Source organism: Tasmannia lanceolata, unplaced genomic scaffold (assembly GCF_043159265.1).
Source record: "Tasmannia lanceolata isolate RefF3 unplaced genomic scaffold, GAP_Taslan_0.1 ptg000026l, whole genome shotgun sequence".
Classification (NCBI taxonomy): Eukaryota; Viridiplantae; Streptophyta; class Magnoliopsida; order Canellales; family Winteraceae; genus Tasmannia; species Tasmannia lanceolata.
The window spans coordinates 2283664-2300718 of NW_027518703.1; the positions used below are offsets into that span (position 1 = coordinate 2283664).

At 37.4% G+C, this 17055-nt stretch overlaps 1 protein-coding gene across 2 annotated transcripts; it reads left to right on the forward strand.

Moving 5' to 3' along the window:
• Positions 1–698: 698 nt before the first annotated feature.
• LOC143858623 (uncharacterized) lies at positions 699–7687 on the forward strand. Of its 2 annotated transcripts, XM_077369317.1 has the most exons (4): positions 714–846; positions 3382–3493; positions 5431–6374; positions 7395–7687. In XM_077369317.1, the coding sequence occupies exons 3-4, from the start codon at positions 5433–5435 to the stop codon at positions 7398–7400; spliced, it is 948 nt and encodes a 315-aa protein (XP_077225432.1). In that variant the 5' UTR covers positions 714–846; positions 3382–3493; positions 5431–5432; the 3' UTR covers positions 7401–7687. The 2 variants fall into 2 exon arrangements, with proteins under 2 accessions (XP_077225431.1, XP_077225432.1); XM_077369316.1 differs by lacking the exon at positions 3382–3493 and having other exon boundaries at positions 699–846.
• The last annotated feature ends 9368 nt before the right edge of the window (positions 7688–17055 follow it).

Here is a 17055-nt window from a genome sequence, read left to right on the forward strand (position 1 = left end):
TGAGTTTTATCCTGGTTGGTACAATATGGCGCGTGGGCATAAATCCAGTATTTTTCAAATAAATACAGCGGGACCCACTTCAAGGATGATCCAAAATGTTCATTTGTTGGGCCACAAGGTAAATAGGGGGTTGCCCAAAAATTATCTCCGTAGGATGATCCTTACCCTCCAATCTACAGAGGTTTCTATATTGTGCATCCCCTCCACAAATAGGAGGGTTAGGATCATCCTATAGAGATGATGTACAGGGTACCACCTATTTACCTTGTGAACCAACAAATGAACGGTTTGAAACATCCAATGAAGTGGGCCCCACTATACCTTTTGAATTTTTTTTTCGGATTTTGGACCATGCTAAACGGACTTGACCAAGCAAGATGGGGATCCGATCCGAAGTGAATCCATGACACGTACCCATCTGTAATTTTTTTTTTCTTGATTGGTACCAGAACTAATAGTTGGGCCCACCATAAATCTTATAATTTCAACCATCTCTTGGGAGTGGATTGAGGAATTAGGAACGTTGGATTAGTAATCTCATAACCTGCTCATATCATGATTCATGACCTTAGTGGGGCCTACCACTTCACTAGTTCGGATCAGAATGCCACGTGTCGGACAGGGATTCGTTACCGACTACTTCCCGCAACTATCCGTGTCTTGGGCGCGTTATAAAAGTTTCGCGCCCACTATAAATATCTCTGAGCTATGGCTACCTGTACAACCATGCTTATAAATAAGAGATTGATTTTTATCTCAACGACGAAAATCGAGTAGGGGAGCGATTCATCTCTTCATCCAGCTTTTGTTTCGATCGGATTCTTATTCAATTTGCTCAATCTTCAGGTGAGGAAGTGTTTTTTTTTTTTCAATCTTCATCTATGATCAGTCGGTTTTTTTACTTTAAGGTTTATCAAAGAAGATTTTGGTGCTCAAAATCACCTGGATCTTGATTTAGGCATCTCAAACCCTAGAAAGTGATATGAATTTGTTCCATTTGCCTAATTTTGAGGTTAGGCAGTGTCTTTTCAATCTTCCTCTATGATTTGGCACAGATCAGTCGGTTTTTTTACTTTAAGGTTTATCAAAGAAGATTTTGGTGCTCAAAATCACCTGGATCTTGATTTTGGCATCTTAAACCCTACTAAGTGATATGATTTTGTTCCATTGGCCTAGTTTTGAGGCAAGGCAGTTTTTTTTTTTTTTTCAATTTTTCTCTATGCTTTGGTACAGATCAGTCGGTTCTTTTATTTCAGGGTTTATCAATGAAGATTTTGATGCTCATAATCATCTGGATCTTGATTTAGGCATCTTGAACCCTAGAAAATGATATGATTTTGTTCCATTTTCGTAATTTTGAGGTTAGGCAGTGTTTTTTTTCAATCTTCCTCTATGCTTGGGTACAGATAGTCAGTTCTTTTACTTTAGGGTTTATCAAAGAAGATTTTGATGCTCAAAATCATCTGGATCTTGATTTAGGCATCTTAAATTCTAGATAGTGATATGATTTTGTTCAATTTTCGTTATTTTGAGATGAGGCGGTGTTTTTTCAATCTTCCTGTATGCTTGGGTACAGATTAGTCGGTTCTTTTACTTCGGGTTATCAAAGAAGATTTTGATGCTCAAAATCATCTGGATCTTGATTTAGGCATCTTAAACCCTAGAAAGTGATATGATTTTGTTCCATTTGCCTGGTTTTGAGGTGAGGCAGTGTTTCTTTCAATCTTCCTCTATGCTTTGGTACAGATCAGTCGGTTCTTTTACTTTAGGGTTTATCAAAGAAGATTTTGATGCTCAAAATCATCTGGATCTCGAAAGGGATATGATTTTGTTCCATTTGCCTAATGTTGAGGTGAGGCAGTGTTTTTCTCAATCTTCCTCTATGCTTTGGTACAGATCAGTGGGTTCTTTTACTTTAAGGTCTCTTGAAGCAGATCTTCGATGCTCAAAATCATCTTGATCTTGATTTAGGCATCTTAAACCCTAGAAAGTGATATCATTTTGTTCCATTTTCCTAATTTTGAGGTGATGCAGTGTTTTTTTCAATCTTCCTCTATGCTAGCGGGTACAGATTAGTCGGTTCTTTTACTTTAGGGTTTATCAAAGAAGATTTTGATGCTCAAATTCATCTGGATCTTGATTTAGGTGTCTTAAACCCTAGAAAGTGATATGATTTCCTTTATGTCATTGCTGCGGACAGATAACTTCTCTAGAAGCTTATCTCTGGATTTTGGTTTGGATACTTTAGAACTGTAGAATCGGCTGATATTTTTTGTTTTCTTGATGATCGATCTGAGGTTTGAAGTTGAAAGACCTAATGTTGTGTTTCTTCCGTTTGTATGATCATCTGTCTATGTTTGTGTGTTCGAATTTCCTCTACACTTTAGATATGGATCCTTTGTTTTCGTATCCAATGAGCAACCTTTTCTTCTTACAGTTATCTGGTCTTGATTCCGAAATCTCAGTCCATTGAAATGGATCATTTTTATTCGTATAAGAGCTGGCTTGCTTGTTTTCTTATTTAGTGATTCACGAGGCAGATCTCCTCTGAACTTGAACTATATTTGATGCCACATAAGTCAATTACCATAAATCAATTGATCTGGGGACTTTCTTTCCTATCCAGACAACGTAAACTTTGCAGTTGAAATGCTTGAATTCTGGGTAGTAGTTTCTTTCATTCCTGGAATTATCAGTCTCTCTTGGTTTATTTTGCTTTCATTTAATGCTCACCTCTGGATCAGTTGCTTCTAGACCACTATTACTCTATGTCTCTATGGGCTTTGTGAAGCAGGTCTATTCTTACAGTCAGCTGGATCTCGATTTTCACTTCTCGAATCCTAGAAATGAACTGTTCCAATGATTTTCATTATGCTCAGCTGATTGATCTAAATATTTAATTTGTATGAAATGATTTTGCACTCCTTTTGAGTGATTGTTTGATCTTTTTAACATTTTATGCTGAGCAGCAACTTAAATTTTGAGACTTCAAACCTACAGATTTTAGTAGAAATAAATATTCTGGCCATCTCTCCATTTTTTTTTTAATCTCCTTTTAAATTCTTTTCAAGCTATTTATCTCATCTGGAACCAGATTTCATTAGGTGTATTTTATTTTGCTCGCTAGTCAATCTAAAATCTCAGTTGAAAGACTTCCTTTCTCACTCATCTTGATTTATTTTTTTCTAAACAAATAACTTTACATAAAATGAAACAGAAATTACAACCTACTATCATTTGGCAGACGTTGCTCACTGACAAAATTAGGTCTATCTATGCTTGATTTTGCTAATCTATCCATTAAGTCATTAGGACTACGAGGGATGCGCGTTAATGTAATCTACTTGTTTCTGCATATGTTCATAATCTTTTCAATAAAAGGAGCTAAACGCTGCAGACCCTTACATTCGTCTTTCGCCCAAGTGATGATTAGACAAAGTCCCCTTCACCTTCCAATCTACCACTGAACATCTCCTTGAAGATACTCAAACCGGTAAGGAGAGTCCACACTTCAGCTTCATTAGAATCTGTTTTCTCTACGGGCCCTGAATAGGCTCCAATCTATCTCCTATAGCTTTTTTTATACTTCTAATATTGGAAACATTTTTATGATGACTGGAACTTAAATCCTGACACATCATATAAAATTCAATCTCTACAGTGGGCCTCCATTTTATTTTTCCTGTTCCTGCGCAGTTTTCACTGGCCTGTATCTAGATTTTGATACCTCAAAACCTCGAAATGGATTGCTGGAGACTTCCTAATGAACACTTATTGATCTACATCTTAAAGCTGAAAGATATAATTTTCTTATTCATCTTGAGTCATTCTTCAATGTTTAACAATTTGCATTGATGTGGAACTGGAATCAGAGACCCAAACCTTGGAGAATTATATAATCCGATCTCTATAGTAGACTTTCTAACTTCTTTGTTTCTGTCATGCTACTTACAATGATCAGGATTTGGATATGGGTAGATTTAAAAATTGATCTCGAACTCTTATGAAGTACACACTTTTATTATTCAAGGTGTTTTTTAAACCGATTTATACATTTCAAATTTGACTTGTCGAGCCTCTGAATTACATGATCCACCATCTGGCTTCTATCATCGTAACGTCGACTTGCTGGGGCTATACCTGCATTTGCTTTGATGGGGTTGAGCCTCCTTCTCAATTAGTTAAGGCTCTGCTCTTTAACCTCGAGGTCGGAGGTTCAACTCCAGCTTACCCCCCCAACCCACCCCACCCCCCCGCCCCACCCCCGCAAAATAAATAAATAAAAGCATTTACTTTGATCCCTTTACCTTTGATTCACTTCTAGTTTCCATCTGCATCAGAGATTAGTAGATTACAGAATACTTAAATTAGCTCCAGGTTGGAAATGATTCATATGAATTTGTTATTTTAGTATAATTTATATGTGGTGGGTTGATGCATTTGCATTTTAAAACCTTCCCCTTCCCAGCCATTGGAGTTAATTTACCATTAAAAAAACCATGGTGACACGGATAAACTTGTGTGGACCGGCATTGATAGGCAGCGGTTGGAGTTGTTTGATTTCCTTCCTCCCTAAGGCCATGTTTGGATTGCAGCAATTTTCTTGGAAAGTTCGGAAAGGAAAAATATTTCAATAATTACCTACTTTATTTACACATGGATAAGGACAACTTGAACCAATCCTATTCATTTTTTACTTAGAGGGAGCTTCAATTTATGTTGATATCCCTCTAAATTAACCATAATCATATTATTTCCTTGTAAATAGTGAAAAGAAAAAAATTTCTTGAGAAAGAATTTCCGTCAGATATGTTTTTCTTGCAATCCAAATGTGGACTAAGTAGATTTTGTTTTATTTTCCTCACTTCTTATCTCTCCTTTGGGTTTGAAATGATTTAGTTCTCTTGGTGTTTTCTTTTAATGTACCCAGACCACCTTGTTCTGTCTTTATTATTAAAACTTCAATTAAAAAAGAAAAACATTGGAGTTAATTTAGGCCACGTTTGGATACCCACAAGATTTAGATTTGGATTTCTCACATTTGCAGTTGAGATTTGGACCTGGATCAGATCCTTAGATTTCCAAATCAGCTACAACAGTGAAAAAAAATCCGATTTTCAAATCTGGTCTGCAAGACATTATTTGGAAATCAATATTTGTGGCAATGACCTTCACCCTCGCTGTTCCTTGACCTTGCCCCCCCCCCCCCCCCCCCCCCCCCCAGCCTCTCTCTCTCTCTCTCTCTCTCTCTCTCGTACACCATGTGCATGAGGATGATTAATGTATTTTGTCCCAAAACTCAAATCCAAATCCAAATACAAAAACATGAGGTATCCAAACGTGGCCTTATTGCTTTCTTTAATTTATTTTATCTCCTTACTGATATATATTGCTATGTCTGGGAATGACTTCTGGATGTGATGTTATAAGGTATGTCATCCTCCAAGGAAGTTAAGGAGAAAGACAGCAAGGAAGACCGCAAGGAAGAAGACAAAGAAGACGATAAGGGGGGATTCCTTGGCACAGTTAAGGGTTTTATTCGTGGCATCGGAGAGAAGATTGATGAAACAATAGGCTTTGGGAAGCCAACTGCAGATGTTACTGAAATTCACATTCCTTCAATCGATCTAAAGAAGGCAGACATTATCGTTGATGTGCTTGTAACGAACCCAAATCCTGTTCCCATCCCTCTCATAGACATAAATTATTTAGTAGAGAGCGATGGAAGGAAACTTGTTTCTGGACTGATCCCTGATACAGGAACAATTCATGCACATGGTTCAGAGACTGTCAAGATACCATTTACACTGATCTATGATGATATTAAAGAAACCTACAATGATATTAAACCTGGAAGCATAATTCCTTACAAAGTAAAGGTCGAGCTTATCATTGATGTGCCCGTTTTGGGAAGGATTACTATCCCACTTGAGAAGACGGGCGAGATTCCTGTGCCCTACACACCCGATATTGATCTTGATAAGATACAGTTCGAGAGGTTCTCCTTTGAAGAAACTGTTGCAGTCCTCCATCTGAAATTGGATAATAAGAATGACTTTGACTTGGGCCTTACTTCATTGGACTACGAAGTTTGGCTCTCTGGTGAAAGCATTGGAGGTGCAGAACTTGCCGAATCGACTAAACTCGATAAAAATGGAGTTAGTTCCATCGAGATCCCAGTGACATTTAGGCCGAAGGACTTTGGTTCTGCCCTATGGGGTATGATGAGAGGAAAGGGTGTTGATTATTCTATGAAAGGAAATATCAATGTGGATACTCCCTTTGGGCCTATGAAGTTACCTATTGGTAAGGAGGGTGGGACTACGCGTCTCAAGAAGAACAAAGGAGATGGCGAAGAAGATGATGACGATGAGGTACACTCACTCCATTGACTTTTTTTGTAAGATTTTGGAGTTTTTTTTATCTATCATGCTTATTGTTTTTCAAATGTTTGTCTGAAGTACCTATCGATGAATACTTCGTTTACTACCACGGAAAATAAAATCATGTCTAGTGCTGAAACAAATCACCTATTATTGATCTTGCCATTAATTTGTCTATGAGAATTGAAAAGGCCATGAGATAGGTCTAAACCAGTGAGGTTATTATATTTGGGCCCCTAGAAAACCTAATATCCCGACACATCTATTATTTGATAGTGTTGAAAGATATTATCAGATGATAATACTCTTAAAATGCTGTATGATATTAGTTCAGAAATCATAGGATTTGGAAGACTGTATCTTGATAAAATGTTAACAACAACATTGTTGTAAAAATTTGTAAACAGTCAACCATGTATTGTCCGCCTCCCAGCAAATTCCAAACAAGTGGTTCCCATGTTCTTTTGGGCGACGTATCAATTCAAGTTTTGACTTTTCATTTAATTTTAGGATTCTTCCCTCGTTTAGCATTTTTCTGAGATAAATAACTGGTTAAAAAAGGGTGGCCCAGTGCATGAGGCTAGATGTTTTCACAGCGGAGCAACCTTACCAAGGAAAAAGGTGGTTTTTTGTAATTGCTGCTACACAACAATTCTTTTTTAATAGAATGTAATTGTTGTCCAAGTGGTAAATACTGTTCCTGAAAGATAATTGGCCTGGGTATTATCCGGATAATTTTCAGTTTTGATGTTTTTATTAACCTTTTCACAATACAATTGGTAAATTTCTAGTTAATAAAATGCTCTCCCAGGTTTAAAATTCCAAATAATGACAAGAAAATAGAAGAATTTAGGATTGGAAAATATTTTTTTTTTTTTTTTTTTTTTTAACTTTTAACTTTCTACCTCTGATATTTTTATCTATTTATTTCAGGCCAATAATTAGTGGCATAATGGAGTAGTACTTCTGGTTGAAATCTGCAACTCACTGATGCATTTCCTTTTTGTGCAGGATTAGAAGGCTATCGTATAGTTCTTATCAGCAGCATCTCTTTTCTGATATGGAGTCAAATATATTTAGATTGGAGGATATGCTTTGGAGCCAGGTATTAGATTTTTATAGTTATTTTGAGAGTAGTATTTCTATATGTGCATCTGCTTTGCTAAACCTCGTGAGTTATACCTCCTGCATACATGCTGCAAGATGTATCATGAGATAAGTGAATTAGTTGTTGCTGCTTGCTTTTTGTTATTATGTTGAATACTTCTTGTCTATATTTGAAACAATCATCTCATGCTTCTGAATCTGCAAATCCCACAAGAATTTCTTCAACAGGACTCTTGCTAAAAGAATTTTCCTACTGGAAAAAACAAAAAAAAGCAATCTTAATAATTTGATAAATTTATTTTTCGCATATGAATATGGATATGGTCTTCAAGGTCTTGCTCTGAAACAGCTGGGCCCTACTTGTACTTTGATGTATTTTTCGTTGTTCCTGGAAAAATGTGCTAAAATAAGCTCGAACATCGTTTAAGAACTCAACTAGTGAAGGAATATGAATGGAGAGTTGTATACAAGTATAGTGCATTTTAAATTGCAAGTCCTTGAGAGTGTCCTATGGTCCTAATAGATATTACAAAAATATGAAATAGTCTTAATGTCAGCATATGATACATAACAAAACATTGCAACAACTCTAAATTTTTTGGGGACACTGTTTGTGAGCTCGAGCTCGTATAAGCTTATATGAGCTCGAGTTCCCACACAAATGGGTCCCACATTTTTTATGGGTATCCTAACCATTCATTTGCAAGGCCCCATCACAGATAGGGTGTGTACCAAAAATCAGCTCCATTGGATTATCCTAATCCAGCCAAAAGTAGAGGGCAAAAATGGACATGCACTCATTTTTGCCCTCCACTTTTGGATGAGTCACTTTTGGATGAGTTAGGATGATCCTATGGACCTGATTTTTGGTAGTAACACACCCTATCTATGACGGGGCCTTCCAAATGAATGCTTTGGATCACTCCGTTTGTGGCACTCGAGCTCATATAAGCTATATATGAGCTTGAGCTCACAAACAGTTTTCCCTTTTTTTTTGTATCCTCGGTTCAAATCAATGAATCTCTCTCTCTCTCTCAATTTGAGTTTTGAACTGTAAAAAAATCATCTTCTTAAAGGGATGGCCAAATCTCTTTCCCATTTGATGGTCGTTCATGTATGTGCCAGTCGCTAATTGACATTCATATTGTCGTGTTCAGAACATATGTTTTTCCTTCTTGTTGAGTCACACTAATAGTAAAAATGCACTATATTGTCAAAATAAAGTAGAGGATGACAGTGGTAAAAGGATTAAGAATGTATTCTAACAAATGAGGAGAATACCTCTCAAATGAATTTGTCTCACAGTGGACTCTACCCGCAACCCTACATCTCAATAGTGCAATGAGATCAGAAGAATCAAACCTTGGTGAATATGGTTTAGTAGATGATGAGCTCCGTCGAGGTAAACATATTTTTATGGGTATATGCCTGGGAAATTGCACTTTACATTCTCAATTGAGTTAAGACACACACCAAAAAATTCTAACTTGGTAGAAAATTATTTCAACTGCATAAAATGATAGTAAGACTTGAGACACTGGCGCAAACGTTCTGATTCTTACTGAGGCCCTGACCCACAAGCACAAAAGTAGGATCAAAGGATCCAAGCAGAAGGATTCAATCAGGAAGGATTCAAATGGTTCATGATATAGACATAAGTGGACCCAATCTTCATTGGGTCCATTAGATGGTTTTAAATGTCGGTTGGATGACTTGTTACAACAGGCTCTTAGAATGCTCCTTGATGCGTGGTGTGTCTTCCATGCAGCTAAAGCCCTGTTCGTTTGAGATTATGGCAACTGATGGTGAGCCTCCAAACTGATCATTGGGCTCAAATTACATTAATTTTGAGTCCAATAATCTATTGGGGGCTCACCAATAAGGGGTGCAACTCGGGTCGGGTCGAGGCCAACCCGAACCCGACCTGAGCAACCATTTGGTCAACTCGAACCCGACCCGAGTTCCAACCTGACAAGGTTCAATCCGACCCGACCCGAGGAGCCCTTTTTGCCAACCCGAACCCGACCCGACCCTACTTCAACCTGTCTTTAGCTTAAAAAATTAAAAAAATTATTAAAAAAGTTGGGTTCACTCGGGTCGGGTTGCCCAAGCCCTCAACCCGAACCCGACCCGAACTCAACCCAACCCGACTTTTTCCTGGGTTGAACCCATCGGGTTCGAGTTGAGCCCGCCCAAGTTGCACCCCTACTAGTCACAATCAGTTATCATAATCTCAAACGAACAGGGCCTTAGAAGTACCTTTATTTATGGTGGCACTGTTCTTGCTTAATCTAGAACTCCAAAGTAACGTCATTCAAACGCAGCGCATTATGGTTGATGCTTGAATATAAATAACTATAGTAAAAAGGCTTCCAAAACTAACTCTCTTCTCATTCGTGCCCTCTCAAGTCCCTCCTCTCACACTCCTTACCCTCCCTCTCTCATCAGTTGATAAACTGATACCCTATGGAGAAAAAAAATGTGGTTGACAAACATTGCCTTATTGAAGAATCAAATCTTTAATAAAATGAGGGAAATGATATCAGCACAACCATGTTTTGATCTTTTCAATAACTCATCTTGTCTTTTAGTATTTAAATCTGACAAGCGAATTATAAAAGAAAAGTCAAGCTGTATTTGTGAGTTTAGTAAAACATGGTTGTGCTGATATCATTCTACTAAGATGTCATCACAATTAAAGGCAGTAACCACCGGTCAAATGAGACCAACTTTTACCAGAGTCTCCCTGCCAGGCACTCGAGATTCACAATGTAATGTAGATTTTGGATTGATTTTTTGATATATTTGTAAAATAACCAATTACTCTGAAACCTAAGCCTGTTGGAGTTAGTGTTATTTAATAATGTATACACTCGCCCTCCCTTGTGGCCCCTCTTTTTTTTGGGTTGGCCTTACACTTGTATCGAGGAGTTATGAGTTTTGAACCCAGAACACCTGTAGCTCCGATACCATGTGAAACAACCAATTAATCCAAAAGCTTAAGCCTGTTCGAGTTGGTGCTATTTAATCATTCGTACTTACATTATTCCTTGTTTTTCTTCCTTGGGCCACACCCTTCTAGCATAAAAGAGAGTAGTTGGAAGCTAATTAAGCCCTGTTCGTTTAAGATTACAACCGATTGTGAGCTCCAAACGTATTATTGGACTCAAATTTAAACATAATTTTGAGTCTAATAATCGGTTTGGGACTCACAATCAGTTGTCATCTTAGGCCCTGTTTGTTTTAAATTCTGGCAACCAATTGCGAGTGCCAAACCACAATTCTGAGTCCAATAATCAGTTTAGCACTCACAAAACGAACAGCACCTTAGACAAATTTTGGCCCTCTTTCCTGCTTTCCCTTCACACGTATGTACACAGTGCCCCTTTTTTATTGGGATTTCTTGACAACACTTGTAAATGAAGTACTGCTTAAAGAAAAATAAGAATGATTTATAAACTATACTAGGCTATGTGTCATAGTTGCGAAATTCAAATACAAGAATTAGCAGAGGTAAATATTAGAAAAATTAGGAAGGAAATATTTAGAAAGTAAACAAATTGATGAAATATTTGTTATACTTAAGATTAATAAGAACAAAAATATGTTAAAAATTTGTGTAAGTCACCAAATTTGGATTATTTTGAAAACTGTGCAATTTTTTGAATTACAATGAAATGTATGGTGTTTCTTTTTGAATGGTAAAACGAAGAGCAATGACAGAATGAAGGGCACCCTTGCAAAAACCAGCTTCAAGGGCGCCCCCATCGGCCAATTTCAGCAAAGTCAAAGCCGTTCCACTTTTTTCGGGTCCATCATAAATACATTTTGCTGAAATTGAGCAATAAGGGTGCCCTTGAAGTTGGTTTTTGCAAGGGTGCCCTTCCTTCCAATGTTCCTCATGAGGAAATATATGGTGTTTGGCACAATATTTCAAAAGAAATGAGGGTAAACCAAGTCCAGGTTGGAACCATTTTCTCAATGAGCCAACATGTAAAGGTTATGCTCCATAAATCTTCTCACTTGGACAATCATAACCATTCATATTTTAGGGTTGCTTAAAATGAACGGTTGGAAAGGAAAACTAAAACGGTACAAAAACTTTTTATCTATAATCCGTAAATTTACATCTATATGACATTTAATAGGTACAAAAAGATGGTGAGCCCTATTTGTGGACATTATTCTTGAGAAAAATAAGCATTTTTATAACCAAAATTTCATGAGAAAAAAATGTTCATACCATAAATTAATTTTAAGTTCTCAAATAGCTATAAAGAAATTTGCATCTCTAAGGTATTTTATAGTATACAAAGATTTACATTTATAATATATTTAATGGTTAAAGGAAACTTCACATTTATAAGGTTTTAAATAATCTCAGGGCACCAAAGTTTTGCACTATACAGTATAGATATAAAACTAAACTCAAATTTTTTTTATGGCTCTTATCATTGTTAGAAATAGGATATGTAAATCTATAATTGAAGGATTCAAGAATACCTTATGATGATTTAATCCCTTGACTTGTGAAATCAGAAATCAACAGTAATTATTCTTTGCATAATTTAACTGTAAAACAGATAGAGAAAGTTGTTAGATCACTTATCGAGTTGAGGCACGAAGGATCTTTGCTGTCCTTAAAGCAAATTTCGCCCCACTATGACGAATCAACAGTGCAGATGGGCGTCTCGGCGTATGCCTACAGGATACAACAACTCTCGCTCCAGGAGTGTGCACTCACGCAGCCTGGATGCCTTAGAACTTGCTTATATGAGCCAAAAATTGCCTCGACCAGAAAACTTGGAGGAATAGAACAATAACCAGAGGAATATGAAGAAGAATGAGAACAGAAGAAGACTCCGTTAAGGTTGTCTTTCTATTCTTCCCAAATCTGATTATATAGAAAATCAAAGGATGCGTTAGGGTGAAATGTCGCACTCTTTTAGTGCCTGATAAATGTTTTCCAAACGGTCACTTAACCACGATTACACTATATCTCAAAAGGTAACAAAGAGTTATAATAATAACGGTAATATAAATAATTAATAAAAGAGGAAAAAAAAATTAAAAGAAAATAAAAAGGCTTTGGGCTCATGCGCGCCGCCGGCTGGGCCGTGAGTGTAGTATTGTCTAGCCCACCTGGCAGGGGCGATGCCAGAAATTTTGCACAAGGGGGGCAAAAATTATAGTAAGTATTAATTTTAAACTTATTTTCTATCTTAGGGATGATTGGAGAGGGGGACATATTTTTTTTTAAAAAGGGGTTAAGTATAAAAAAATATTAAAAAAAAAATGTATATTTTTTTAGGAAGTCTTGCGTCAAGCAGTTAAAAGCCGCTTGAAACTACTCGGGACTCTATTGGCCATAAAATTGCTGGCATTAACTACGGTTTATACAACGGCAAAATAATCGCCCACTTCCTCTTACTATAAAACTGACGGGCTGGCATTAATTTAAAAATAAAATATTTCTTTAAAATACCATCAATAGAATCCCTAAAAAGTTGGCAATTTTCTCTTAATGAGTTACGGTAGACCACTAGGCTTCTTTCAATCTGTTGCCTTCTTTAACTGATATTTTATAAGGTGTAAGCCCTTACAGTCCCTTATTTTTCATGAAGTATTGTGTAGACCACACTATAGGATGATCCAAACCGTCCATATGATGTGCCATAACGTAAATAGTAGTGCCCAAAAAACCATTTCCCTAGGATGATCCTAGCCCTCCGATCTATAGATGAACTGCATATTATGGAAACTCTATCGATCGGAGGGCTAGGATCATCCTATGGAAATGATTTTTTGGGCACGACCTATTAACGTTATGGCCCATCATATGGACGGTTTGGATAATCCTATAGTGTGGTTCGTACAATACTTCTTGAAAAATAAGGGACTGTAAGGACTTACACCATATAAAATCTCAAATGGTGTAAGTCCTTATATGGTGTATGCCCTTATGGTCCCTTATTTTTCTTAAAGTACTGTACGGCCTACACCATAGGATGATACACACCGTCCAATTGATGGGCCATAACATAAATAGGTTGTGCCCGAAATTATATGGTGGCCGGCCATGTATGCACGTAAAGCCCACAATTACTGTGGGCCCACATTTTTTGGGTGATCCAAACCGTTCATTTGTTGGGCCCTATTGTAGATAGGGTGTGCCCCAAAATCTTCTCCATAGGATGATCCTAACCCTCCAATTTATGTAGGTTTAAAATTGACGGCACAGTACAGAAATCCCCATGGAACATAGGGTTATGATTAGCTGTTTGGAGAAGATTTTTTGGGCACACGCTATCTACATTAGGGCCCAACAAATGAACGGTTTAGATCACCCAAACAATGTGGGGCCGGCCGCCATATATAATCTCGTTTGATGGTTTTTTTTGTTGACTGAAATAGCCCCCCAAAAAACTGAGACGTGGTATACTTACTCCATCAGTCGGTACTGTCAAGATTATCGCTTTAACGAGAAAAAAACATTAAACAAGGGAATGCCATCACTATTTTGACCGATTATTATGCTGATTTATTAATCGAAGTGAAAGAAGGGAGTGCCAACAAGACAATTTATGGCCAATAGAGTCCCGAGTACGTTCAAGCGGGTATCTACCAAATACCCGCTTGACGCTAGCGTTCCTCAATATTTTTCCCCAAAATATTAAGGGGGGCAATTGTCCCCCTTCCCTTTCAAGTGCCATCACCCCTGGCACCGGGCCACCCGAAGGCTCATGCGTGAGGATCTCCCCTTTTCCTCTTCTCATTCACAAGGCTAAGGAAAGTGGAAGTATATATATATATATATATATATATATATATGCCCACTCTCTACCTCTCGATCTTCCTACACATGACTTTAGCTCATTTGGAGGGAAGTTCAAATTTTGGAAGACTTTCAAAAGCATGCAGTGAGTCCTAAAGGACAACCACAAAAGGACAAATGGAAAACCCATTTGTAATTTTGAATTATAAGACTTTTTAAGAAATAAAAGTCAACAATCATACCATCACAAATGCACTAGTTCAGAACTAGTTAAGTGTGCTTGGGCCAAGTAGTACCAAGATGGGTAATTTCCTGGGAAGTCCTCTTCTTGCAACCCTTGTTTCGTTTTTAATATCATTCAATAAAAAAAAAAGAACAAACCCAATTTTGAATCGAAAAAGATTTAATGACTTTGTGGAACCACTCCACAAGTTGAGTCTCTCTCTCTCTCTCTCTCTCTCTCTCTCTCTCTCTCTGATAGGGAAGGGATGTGAGACCTCTTCCAAAAAGCCGTTGTTTGTGGTAATGTATACTTTGAATTACGGAACCTCTGGGTAGAGGAAATGTTAGTCAAGGTTGATGGAATCATATCCCTCATCTTCTTTCTTCCCTACATAGGTGATTTCAGTCTGAAACAGAACCATCAATCTCTTTCTCTCTCTCAAGGAAGACAAAACAAAGACCCCGTTTTGTAGTTTCACCAAAAAAGAGGACCCCATTTCTAGAAACCGTCCACAGAATCTCCCCATTCCAACCCTATCCATGGCCGGTGATATTGTCATCTCTCCTTTTTTGATAGAGACTCTCTTTGCTCTGATAGGGACACCCTTTGCTTATGAGAAAATGAATCAGTCCTCCATTTGTGGACATCTTTCTTCCAACTTTGGTTCAGTCCTTTGGTCAAGGTGTCCTTTCTCACAGGGTAAATGACACCCCTTTGATTGCTTCAATTGTCATAGTAAAAAAGGACTGAAGAAGAGCTCTTTCATTTTTTTTAGAGAGATAATCTCACTAAAAAAAAGTAAGGGTTGATGGATCCCGATTTTAAAGAAGGGTGAAGAGGGTCTAGTGAGTAGTGTCATGGGGATGCAGTTGAAAGTATGATCAGGAAGTGAGCCCGTCCCGTTGTGTCTTCAAAAGTATGTTGGTTGAAGAAGTTTGGTGGGCACTCTTACCAAAGAGGGCTGGTTGGCCTAATCATTTAGGCTCTGTTCACTTGCGTTCCCGGGAAAGCAAATCCCTGGAAACAGACTCCTTTTTGCTTGACAAGACCTTGACAGGACATAATTCTGGTGTTCACTTGCTTTCCTGAGAAATTAACAAGCCTGAGTGGAATATGTCAAATAATGACATGGAATTGCCAAAAATGACGTGGAAATGTCTCTTTTCTCACTAGTGTGGGAAACCAACTCGGATTTGCTTTCCCGGGAAAACTAGTGATAAAAGGTGGGCAAGCAGTTTCTCGGGAAACATTTTCCTGCATAGATCCTGCGCACGTGAACAGGCGTGGGAAACCTTTTCCTACACAGTTTCCCTGGATTTCTTTTCCTAATGCCACGTCAGAATCCTGGGAAATCTTTTCTTTTCCTTTCCCAGGAAAACAAGTGAACAGAGCCTTAGGGGGTTGGCTCCTGTGACATACTAGTCCCTACCCCTGCAGGCTCTGTGTTGGAACTTTAGCGGTGAGGCACAACAACTGTTGGGGGCCTTCCCATTAATAGATCACCTAATCATCAATCCTTGCTACGTGTACATCCATAGCAACATAGAGATGTCAAGATCATTTGTTGTCTATTGCTACGTTTATATATCTACAACTTAGAGGTTCCATAATAGCTACATGACATTATTCATGAGAAAAATATGTACTTTTATGTTTAAAATTTATAAGAAAAAAACCATAACTTAAATTAAATTTAAGGTGATTATTACCAATTAAGAAATTTACATCTATAACGTATTTAATACTATATAGAGATTTGCATGTACAAGATATTTAATAGTTAATGGAGACTTCATATAATTATAAGATTTTGTAAATAACTTGGAGACCCACCAAAGTTTTCCATTCAAATATAGAAAAATGATACGGTAACCGAGTTGGGAACCGAATTTTCCACCAAAGTTTTTTTTTTTTTTTTTTTTTTTGGCTTTTTTCTCAAAATGACCCCTCCCTCTGTTCGGTTCCATAGCGGCACTCTTAAATATATTAGGGTAAAATTTTTTATATTTATAATGTATTAACTGTATTAAATTTTACATTTAATAGCCATATCGATAAGGTTTTCCCACTACATTGTATTTGATATAGATGATGAGAATGGCCCTGCAATTCTAGACTCAAGGTTATCTAAAATTAGATTTTAATTGCTGACCCTCAATCTGGTTTGATTTTTAGTATTAATCTCAGCCTTTCAAGTATAGTGAATGTCTAGGACAGAGCACGAATGAGCTTTTAGACCATCTCATTGTGTTATTTAATCATATTTATACTTCAAACACTCCCCCTCACATGTGGCTCCTTTTTTTTAGGTTGGCCTTAGATGCGAATTTTTAATATCTATCAAGGAGTTGTTGGGTTTTGATTTTTGAACCCAGAACCTGTCGTGAGGAAATGACTCTTATACCATGTGAAACAATCAGTACTCTTAAAGCTTAACCAGTTAGAGTTGCTGTTATATAATCATTTATACTTCGACATTCCCCCTCAAGTGTGGCCCCTCCTTTTGAGTTGGCCCGACATGTAGAATTTTAATATCAAGAAGTTGTTGGGTTTTAAACTAACGACTT

What these genes read in the sequence shown, in the direction of transcription:
- LOC143858623 (XM_077369316.1), top strand. Translation starts at nt 5,433, where the DNA reads ATGTCATCCTCCAAGGAAGTTAAGGAGAAAGACAGCAAGGAAGACCGC.